The sequence below is a fragment of the Emys orbicularis genome, chromosome 2, assembly GCF_028017835.1.
Source record: "Emys orbicularis isolate rEmyOrb1 chromosome 2, rEmyOrb1.hap1, whole genome shotgun sequence".
NCBI classification, from domain to species: domain Eukaryota; kingdom Metazoa; phylum Chordata; order Testudines; family Emydidae; genus Emys; species Emys orbicularis.
This window is the reverse complement of record NC_088684.1, coordinates 4124757-4135280: the sequence shown is the minus strand read 5'-3', so window position 1 is coordinate 4135280 and position 10524 is coordinate 4124757. Positions and strand designations below refer to the sequence as shown.

The following is a 10524-nucleotide window of genomic DNA, read 5'->3' as shown; positions in this document are numbered from 1 at the left end:
TAGCCATCAACCGCCCCCTCCCCCCAGAAAGTGCCTCAGATTCACAGTGAGGCCCAACCCTTACCGGAGCAGGGTTCTGCCCTTCAGACACTGCATGGCATGGAAAGTATTCACCAAATGCCTGGTTGTGCGTTTAAGGAGGTAGAAAATCCACATCTAGCTGACTTGCCGGTCAGAGGCAGGTCCCAGGAGACCACAGCCTATGTCCTCTCCCTCTTCAAGCAGGACTCATCATGAGCTATGATCCACTCCCGATTGGCAGGAGCATACCTCCCAGGGCCAGGTTCTAGCCTCTCCAATCGCAAACTCCCGAAAATTAAATCCAACAATGGTGTGTACGAGTCTGGGATTTAGGCCACATGCTGGTGTGTACATATGTGACACCGCTTGCCAGACTTCACATGTGGCTCTTACTGTGTGTTTCCCATGCTCATGTCACACAAACAAGCGCGTCATAGGCCCACCTCAAACCCTGTGAAAGCTCATGTAGTGGCTAGACCCAGAGAATGTACAAAAAGGGAGGCTGTTCTTTTATCCCCCATTCCGTGCTGACCCTTGTCACAGACACCGCAGGGACTGGTTGAGATGCCCATCTGAACCATGCTGAATTAACATTTTAACTCTCAAGGTCCATCTTGTAGCAATATTGGCATGTCATGCACTCATACAATTGAATTCTATCTTTATAGAATCATAGAATATCAGGATTGGAAGGGACCTCAGGAGGTCATCTAGTCCAACCCCCTGCTCAAAGCAGGACCAATCCCCAGACAGATTTTTGCCCCAAATCGCCCCCTCAAGGATTGAACTCACAAACCTGGGTTTAGCAGGCCCATGCTCAAACCACCGAGCTCCCCTCCCCCCCCTCAACTGAGCAATTACCCTGCCTGCCAGTCTTGAAGCAGCATTCAACGCTAGGAGAAAAGAAGCTATGTACTTTGAACATGGCCAGAGTTTGCTCTGTTTCCTTAACTTCACCACGCCCTTCTTCAGGCTGTCTCCCTGCCTCTTTGTGGCCATTTCTGGCCAAGCCATCTCATCACAGAGCCTCTCTAAGTCAATCTCACGGGGCATTTCCCGTGCTATGAGATAGCTGCCAAGCCTCCCCCTCTGAGTGACAAGGTGCGCTCCAGCAGCAGCATCTCTTGCCTGCATCAGGTAGGTGCGAGTCTCTGCTAGCTGCACTGTGGAGCACTTCACTGCCTGTTGTTCAACGTTATGCTGATGTGGTAGCCAGGTCAGATGCCAAGGGCAGGAGAGCAGCACGGTCTGGGAGAGCAGTACTTCGATCCCTGTTTGACTGACAGCTGAAACGCCTCCCGCCCACCATCCAGCGAGGATGCTACTTTCCAGTCGCCTCGATCAGAAGCCACACAGACACACGGCAACAGGGAACTGCTACTCGCCCCACAGCAACTGTGGTTCTCCGGGATGTTGTAGTCCATGGGGATCCCCCAACCCAGCCTCCATTTGGAGACCTTGGCAACATGGGCTTTGAATTGTGAGGGAACTGAGGGAGGTCCGGCCGCCCTGCCCGTTATGCCCTCTTGTGGGAGCATGAGGAAGCATGGGGGCATGTGTGGCCTGGATGGACACCGCTATCACCTCAGTGGTGGATTAGCCACTGGGACAACTGGACAATTGGGGGACCCCAGCCAATTGGGGGGTCCTGGAAAAATGGGCGTGCCCCGACTTGCTCCACCCACCTACCTGGCGCTCCTGTTGGGGAGCAGGGTTGGGGTGCTGGGGCTGTCCCACTTAGGCTGACCAGATGTCCCGATTTTATAGGGACAGTCCCGATTTTTGGGTCTTTTTCTTATATAGGTTCCTATTACCCCCCCATCCCGTCCCGATTTTTCACATTTATTGTCTGGTCACCCTAGTCCCGCTCTGCCCGCCCAGTGCTCCTGTCAGGGATCGGGGAAGCACCCGACCCTGCTCCCCAGCAGGACTGGGGACAGGGAGGACTGCAGGCAGAAGGGGTGGGGAGGGGCCCTCTGGCCCAGGGACACACAAAAGCCCCGATCACATTTCCAGGGTTAACTGCACCCCTGATCCTTTCATAGCTTCCTTGAAGGCCCCCTGCTCAGATCTCAGGCCTGTAGCCATCACCTTTTTCTGGGTGGGAAATCACACGCCTCTCCCTCCACACCAGGGCTTTAGGCTGTAATTTCCTCTTGCGAGTCACTGTGATCAACTTAGTGACGCTTAGCACTTGCTGTCATGTCTCTGCCTGGTGCTATGACCGGGTGATCCATTGCCTAGCCAGGCTTCATAAAGGAAAGGATTTATTCAGAACAAAAACATGAAGAGAAAACAGCTAATAAAACACTAAACAGCCTCTACGCCTGCCTGTCTTAGCATGTCACCCATCTTCGGTAGGGGTCCGTCCCTCAACCTTCCAGCAGGATCTGACCCCTTGGATAAAGTGTGTCAGTGTTTGGACCAAGTGAGAATGACACCTCCTCCCCCCAACCCTGCTATCATAGGTTGCCCACTTTATACAATTCTCCAAACTTAATCTGCTGGGCCTCTTGAACAATGTCCAAACGAGCATATACAATTCCCCGCCCCCCCCCCCCCCCCCGCCCGGCTTGGTGATCCATCTAGCCATCTGCAGTAAGTACTCTCTAGTGCTGTTACTTCCTGCTGGTTCATCCATCCCACCCACCCCCTCCAAATCACTGCATTGCTTTGTCTCCTTTCAAGAAAGAAGTTAACCCTTTCTGACCCAGCAGGTAACACACGACAAAAAGGGAAACTGAGTCACACCTCTTCATTCATGAAAATGAATGAGACGTTTCTCAGTTCAGCACAACAGCTATTCAGAAACACTCCTGGCTGATGTGCGTCGGGCTCATGCGCCGCCCCCCCCCCTCCACACACACACACACACACACACACAGTGGGATCCGCAATGCCCACACCATCTCAAAGAGCTACCGTTGCTGTAGGGTAAGGGACCATTCTTTTCCAGCCACTACCCGATGCGGTTATACTGGGACAGCTGAAAAAATTCCACCCCTTCCTTCCCTCATGCTGCCCTCTTGATGCACGTGGCCTCAGGGGAGCAGGATGGGGTAGGTAAGTTGCACGGGGGGGGGAAGAGTGAGGAAGCCCCCATTTCTAACCATCCTCCCTGCTCTCTCCCATTCACTGAGCCTATTGCCTAAGCTCCTAGCAGTAGGTTTCCTGCTTCGCTCCATGTAGTTATTTCCCTTTAATCTCCAGGACGCTGAGCCCTCCAGTGGAGCGGGCAGCTGAAGGAGGATGCGGGACAGTAAGTCCTGTTTGCTTATCAAACCCCTTCTCACCAACTATTCCATTAAGTGACACCCTGTGCTGGGAGAGCCTGCGCTAGTAGCCATTGCACCTGCTCCAATGAGCTATGAAATGGACCTATCCTCAATCGTGTGCAACATCAAACAGGTCCCTGCCTCTCCCGCCCCCACCCAAGCCCACACTGTTCAGTTTGGAAGTTGGACTGAAAAGAGTGACGAGAAAAGGCCAAAGAGGTGCGTTTATTGGCAGCAGTTACACAGACACAAACAGCACCCAGCTGCTATTTACAGTTTTGAAATTAATATTTTTCACAATAACGACCAGTAACGTTATGTACATCAGACACCAACAATGAGCAACCAGGAAAGGTGTATCAGTCACTTCTCACAGAGTGAATGACATGGGGTAAATCAGACGTGCTGGAACTAGGGATGCGGCTGTACCCCCTGGCGTAAAGGGGTTTCCATCATGTACAAGGGGTTACAGTTTGATTCAATGGCTCTTAATACCCCCACTACACAAATTGTTCCAGCACAGCTGGAGTAAACTCTGAAAGGCCTGGGATGGACACAGGAGCGTTCAAATCAATATCAGCTGCTACGCAAGCTACGCTGTGGGGATGCAATACAGAGAAGTCCCATGATTATTCAACTTTGTTGCTGGTTTCAGGAATCTCTGGGGCTGGTCTCCTCGCTCTCTCCTCCTGTCTCCATCTCGCTGCTCCCCGGCTCCTTTCCCTCCGTGGCCAGGTTTCCTTCTCCTGCCTTCACCCCCTGGCAGACGCTGATGGGAACGGCTCTCCCTTCTGCAGCGGGCAGGGCCAGATGTGGCGCCTCGATGCAGAGCTGCCCATCCTGGGACAGGGAGCAGAGCACGGCCTCCACGTTCACGTCTTCCGGCAGGAGAGTTTCTCTGCGGATCTCTCTGTATTCGTGGGAGGAGACTCCAGCCTCCGACACCGTTTTCTTCTCATGCTTCCCCGTCACCGTCAGCTTCCTCCCGTCCACTCTCACCATCAGCTCAGCTGGGGAGAAGCCGCTCACGTCCATGGAGACCTGGTACTTGTCCTTCCCCTGCGCCTGGGAACCGGGCTCCTTCCCAGCACCCTCAGCCAGGGACTGGCTGCTCGGCCTCGGCGTCCTCCTCCCCTCGCCCTCCCCGCAGAGAAGGGGATAAGCCAGAAGGAGGGAGTGTCTCATTCGCTCCATTTCCTCCAGGTGCGTCTGCATGTCCCCCACCAGCTGGGCCAAGAGGCTGTGGGGACCCGGCCCCAGGAGCCTGGACACTGGGGCACTGCTGCCAAGCCACACTCTGAGCGGGAGCATCCTGCCCGCGGCCTGGAGTCGCTGGGCTGAGACGCAGCTGCTGAGACGCTGCTGCTGGAGCTGCCTCTGCCCGACTCCCTGCCTGGCTGCTGCTCACTGGCTCCGGCAGCCCCAGCGCCGCCTTTTATACCCTGCTCGGGCCGCGCCGGGCACTTCGGGAACCTTCCCGCTTCTGGGGGGCGGGGCCTGGCTCTGCTCGGGAGGGGCGGGGCCTGACTCTGCTCGCGAGGGGCGGGCCCAGCAAGTTCTAGCAGCCGCTAAGGGGCGGAGCTCCCGGGCCGGGCTTTGCTGGAGCGTTCCCGATCCTGCTGTGTTTGGGGGGTTCAGGCCGGGGGCACGGGCTGGAGCCGGGGGGGGGGTCAGGGCCGGGGGCACGGGCTGGAGCCGGGGGGGGGGGTTTCAGGGCCGGGGGCACGGGCTGGAGCCGGGGGGAGGGGGTTCAGGGCCGGGGGTACGTGCTGGAGCCGGGGAGACAGTCCCCGGGCAGGGGTCTGGGCGGGGGGCGGGTTGGACAGTCCATGTGCGGAGCAGACACGGGAGATGGGCGAACACCCCCCACAGCGCACGTGTAATAAACAGTAACAGAGACTCGTGTCCGGTCGGGGGGGGGGGTGTCACACCCTGTAGCTGTCTCTGTGCCCCTCCCAGCGGCTCCTCCTCCTCGGCTCTGTCTGAGGGAGGAGCTGGGGGGGGGGGCTGAGCAGTAGGGAGAACAGCCTGTCCGAGCCCCCCCCCGTCCATTCACAAACACCAGGCAGGAGCTTCAGGGCACCAGAGAAACTCTCCAAGTTTGGAAGCCCCACAAACGGCATATGGGGGGGGGGGGGGCACTTTATGCCAAATGTGAATCTGGTTCCTCAAGGGCGGGGCTCTAACGGGGGGGGGAAAATATCCCGTTCGCGGGGGGGAGGGGGGGAGGGGTTCTGCCCGGCGCTGGTCCGGGAGCGGGTGTCTGTGCTACCGGGCTCGGAACCCCGCGGGCAGAGCCGGGCTCCAGTCCGTACCCCCGGCCTGAGACCCGCCCCCCCACCGGATCGGGAAGGATCCAGCAAAGCCCGGCCCGGGAGCTCCGATCGCTAGCGGCTGCTAGAACTTGCTGGGCTCCCCCAGCCGAGCAGAGCCAGGCCCCGCCCCGGCCCCGCCCCTCCCGAGCAGGGCCCCGCCCCGCCCCCAGCCCCGCCCCTCCCGAGCAGCGCCAGGCCCCGCCCCCCAGGAGCGGGAAGGTTCCCGAAGTGCCCGGCGCGGCCCGAGCAGGGTATAAAAGGCGGCGCTGGGGCTGCCGGAGCCAGTGAGCAGCAGCCAGGCAGGGAGTCGGGCAGAGGCAGCTCCAGCAGCAGCGTCTCAGCAGCTGAACTCGGCCCAGCAACTCCAGGCCCCGGGCAGGATGCTCCCGCTCAGAGTGTGGCTTGGCAGCAGCGCCCCAGTGTCCAGGCTCCTGGGGCCGGGTCCCCACAGCCTCTTGGCCCAGCTGGTGGGGGACATGCAGACACACCTGGAGGAGATGGAGCGAATGAGACACTCCCTCCTTCTGGCTTATCCCCTTCTCTGCGGAGAGGGCGAGGGGAGGAGGACGCCGAGGCCGAGCAGCCAGTCCCTGGATGAGGGTGCTGGGAAGGAGCCCGGCTCCCAGGCGCAGGGGAAGGACAAGTACCAGGTCTCCATGGACGTGAGCGGCTTCTCCCCAGCTGAGCTGATGGTGAGAGTGGACGGGAGGAAGCTGACCGTGACGGGGAAGCATGAGAAGAAAACGGCGTCGGAGGCTGGGGTCTGCTCCCACGAATACAGAGAGATCCGCAGAGAAACTCTCCTGCCGGAAGACGTGAACGTGGAGGCCGTGCTCTGCTCCCTGTCCCAGGATGGGCAGCTCTGCATCGAGGCGCCACATCTGGCCCTGCCCGCTGCAGGAGGGAGAGCCGTTCCCATCAGCGTCTGCCAGGGAGTGAAGGCAGGAGAAGGAAACCTGGCCACGGAGGGAAAGGAGCCGGGGAGCAGTGAGATGGAAACAGGAGGAGAGAGCGAGGAGACCAGCCCCAGAGATTCCTGAAACCAGCCACCGACTCCAGTAACCCTGGGACTCTGTTCCATCGATTCCACTCAGCCCAGCTAGAGCAGCCATTGGTCTGGGTGTGAACGGTCCTGAGCATATTCCTGGGCTGTCAGAATCTCTCTGTAAGAGAAGTGACTGGGGGATGCTCCGTTTCTCTGCTCTTTTTATTTATTTTGATAGAATGTTTATACTTGTCTTGAATTTTAAAATTAAATATCAGCCTTTCTAGTAAAGACAAACTGTGCTGTCTGGTCAGATCTGTCTGTTTGATTCCCTATTTCATGTTTCACCTTTGGAAATAAACTGCCATTGTCCCAGGTCAGTTCTCATCTCTGTGCAAGTGAGGGAACATGATGGTTTTGAGGGTTCAGAGCTGTTGATTGTAGGGTGCAGGTCTAAGATAAGAGCAGAGCAGCTGTGATAAAGGGCCGGGTTGCCGTTTTGAGGGTGAGTGGTGGGAGTGCCTGATTAGGGAGGGGACTAGGAACCAAATATCAGGCCCAGAGGCACGTGACCCCGTAGACGGTTCTGACATATAGGGCAATGCCCTGCAGTACCCTTAGGAGCTTTGATTGTACGAAGTTTACATATCACTGTGGCCCAGGGACTGTCTGTACTATAGTTCTAAGAGTGGGGGCGGGGGGGCAATCCTTAGGGAAGGGCTAGAAGGATTGACACTCGTCAGAGTCCTTGGCTGGAGCTGGGCTGACTTCAAGCTTTGTAGCATGGTCACCCTGCCTCACGTGTGGGTTCTTGTATTGCTGGTAATGTGCTTTCTCTGTAATGCTTTCCCCGTAACAATGACGGTGCTTGCCCAGAAAGAGCTGGATAGTAACGAATAATCACTGAGCGTTCCGTCTCTGAAGAGGAAGCAAAGCGCAGATGCAGGCCGTTTGGGTCAGGGTGGGCTGCGGGAGGGAACTGTGCAGCCTGGAAAGTCCCCCGTCAGGAGGGAGAGAGATGGGGGTCTCTGCCAAGGAGCCGTGATGGCTGGGTGCCAAAAGCCCTTGCTGGACCATGCAGGGGGGATACAGGTGCCGTCGTCCCGCAGTGTGATGGTGCCTATAGGGGCCAATCTTTCCTCCAATCAGCATTTGCAAAGCTGGCTAGGTGCTGAAGCCCTCCCCAGCTAAAGAGCTGCTTGAAGACTGAGCTGAAGCTGAAGCTCCAGAGGCCGCGGAAGCAGAATTCTCAAACTAGTCAGTTCAATCCTGTAGGGCCGCTCCACCATGCCTAACACCTCTTACCTGCCAGCCCTCACAGGAGACGAGCCAGAGACTGGTCCCCAGTAGGCGGAGGAACAGCAGAGCACCCCACAAAGGACAGCTGGGGCCATGGGAAAATAGGGTGAGTCAGGAATCGTGCGACACAGAGAGAGATGTGGGTTTGGCTAGTAGGACATGGGCTACCTAGGCGGCTAACTTGGCATAGGTGTCTGACTTCGGGAGAGGGTTTGAGGCTGTGGCTCCTGACTGGAGGAAGGCACTGATCTCTGGCCCATCAGCCAGCCAGGGGTACCAAGTCAGCTGCTCAGACACCTAAACCCCTGTTCTGTCCCTGCCCATCTGGTTGACAGTTTCAACTGCCTGGCTGCAGACAAGCCCTTCCTTCGGCACCTACCTATCCCCACGCGATGCATGGTGTTGGTGCTATTGTATTGATAGCAGGGCCCCAAAGAGTTAAAGGTGTTATAAACTCCTTCACTGTCCGACAGTGAAACTGTGATAAAAAGGTTCGGGGATGGGTGGGTGTGTAGAGCCGCTGGCTTTCTACAGAGACCCTGGCTTCTTGGCAAACACCCAAACGCACTCATTCTAAAGTTGGAAGTTTACTGATGAAAACACAAGTAAGGACTAGAAAGCAAAACTCAAACTGAGTAACTGTAGGAAACAAGGTAATCAAATCCTATGAAAAGTCTCTCTCCTTTTGGAGGTTATGATGGGGCGGACTACGCTTTGAGGACCCCTGCTGGAGGCCTTGTGGTCCTGCCACAACCCGCCCCAGAAAAAGAGCAGTAGAGAGGTCCTCCAAGCTGCTTAGAGCGGCTATGTGAGAAGCATCCAATCAGGGCCCAGCAGGTCAATATAAGATGAGCTGCAGGGCGAGAGCAAGTTCAGGTCCTTGCTAGAGCTGGAGGAGAGTGGCTGTTGCTCCAGGCTGGGTGTGGGGACTCCACAAGGACAAGGCCCTGAGATAAGGGTGAAGAATGCGTGAGAGCCACGGAGAGGTGGCCCAGCTAATTAGAGCAGCAACTCAGTTTATTTAAAGGGACATTGCGGATGGCTGCTGTGACAGGTTGGATCACAGAAACCCCCTTGGGAGCTGCCACCTGATGTGCAAAGGCTACCTCTGCTTCTGTTTTCCCTGCCAGCTCAGGACTCCAGCACCCTGTCTTGTTGAGCCAGACACTCCCGTCTGCTCCAACGAAGACCCAGGGTCTGAATCACTTATCCCAAAGCTGCGAGTTTACCTGAAAACAGCTCACAGAAGTGTGCTTGTCTTTAGCACTCAGATGCCCAACTCCCAATGGTGTCTAAACCCAAATAAATCCATTTTACCCTGCATAAAGCTTATGCAGGGTAAATTCATAAATTGTTCGCCCTCTATAACACTGATAGAGAGATATGCATGGCTGTTTGCTCCCCCAGGTATTAATACATACTCTGAGTAAATTACTAAATAAAAAGTGATTTTATTAAATACAGACAGTAGGATTTAAGTGGTTCCAAGTAGTAACAGACAGAACAAAGTAAGTCACCAAGCAAAATAAAATGCGCAAATCTATGCCTAATCAAATTGAATACAGATAATCTCACCCTCAGAGATGCTTCAGTAAGTTTTTTCTCAGACTGGACACCTTCCAGGCCTGGGCACAATTCTTTCCCCTTGTACAGCTCTTGTTGCAGCTCAGGTGATAGCTAGGGGATTCTTCATGATGGCTCCTTGTTCTCTTCCACCCCTTTATATATCTTTTGCATAAGGCGGGAACCCTTTGTCCCTCTGGGTATCCACCCCCCCCCCCCCCCACTGGAAAAGCACCAGGTTAAAGATGGATTCCAGTTCAGGTGACATGATCACATGTCATTGCAAGACTTCATTGCCCACTTGCCAGCACTCACATATACAGGAAGACTAACAGGTAAACACAACCATCTGCAGACAATGGTCCTTGGTTAACGGGAGTCATCAAGATTCCAAACCAACATTAATGGCCCACACTTTACATAATTACAATAGGCCCTCAGAGTTACATTTTATATTTCTAGTTTTAGATACAAGAGTGGTACATTTCTACAAATCAGATGATCATACTCAGTAGATTATAAGCTTTGTAATGATACCTTACAAGAGACCTTTTGCATGAAGCATATCCCAGTTACGTTATATTCACTTATTACCATATTTTCTCTAAAACTATCCCAGTTACATTATATTGACTTATTATCAAGTTTTTATAAAACCATATAGACTGCACAACGTCACACCCTCCTCCTGAACTTACTGCCAGAGACTTGGACACTGACCATGGCGGAGGCAGTATACCTAAAATTCGTTTTTGGGCTCCCCTATGGGGCAGACACTCCTGTGTCCCCCAAAAGGGAAAGAGACCCTGATCCAGCTGTAGGCTCACAGCTACCAGCTATGAGGGACCTTTTGCTGGCCAGCAAAATCCCGCCCCCCCTTTCACTCAGGTTGGGTTTGCTTCCAGCTAGAGTCCTTGGGATTTGTTCCCACCGCAGCAGTCACCAGGACCCCAACTTCCAGCTCCAGGATACATGTCTCTGTGCACCTCTTCCACTCCATTACAGCCAGGTCATGCTTCTGGGTCTTACTTGCTTTGTCTCTTAAGTCCAGGCTGGTGGGCAGCCT

The 10524-nt window shown here is 55.2% G+C and overlaps 2 protein-coding genes across 2 annotated transcripts; one reads left to right on the top strand and one right to left on the bottom strand.

Moving 5' to 3' along the window:
* Nucleotides 1-3506: 3506 nt before the first annotated feature.
* Nucleotides 3507-4607, bottom strand: LOC135874967 (heat shock protein 30C-like). The gene has a single exon (XM_065399928.1). The coding sequence runs from the start codon at nt 4605-4607 to the stop codon at nt 3948-3950; it is 660 nt and encodes a 219-aa protein (XP_065256000.1). The 3' UTR covers nt 3507-3947.
* Nucleotides 4608-5991: 1384 nt separating this feature from the next.
* Nucleotides 5992-6651, top strand: LOC135875238 (heat shock protein 30C-like). Its single transcript, XM_065400239.1, has one exon. The coding sequence runs from the start codon at nt 5992-5994 to the stop codon at nt 6649-6651; it is 660 nt and encodes a 219-aa protein (XP_065256311.1).
* Nucleotides 6652-10524: the final 3873 nt, after the last annotated feature.

Bases quoted from the DNA above. Each gene is read 5' to 3' on its own strand.
- LOC135874967 (XM_065399928.1), bottom strand. From the start codon at position 4,607: ATGCTCCCGCTCAGAGTGTGGCTTGGCAGCAGTGCCCCAGTGTCCAGG.
- LOC135875238 (XM_065400239.1), top strand. From the start codon at position 5,992: ATGCTCCCGCTCAGAGTGTGGCTTGGCAGCAGCGCCCCAGTGTCCAGG.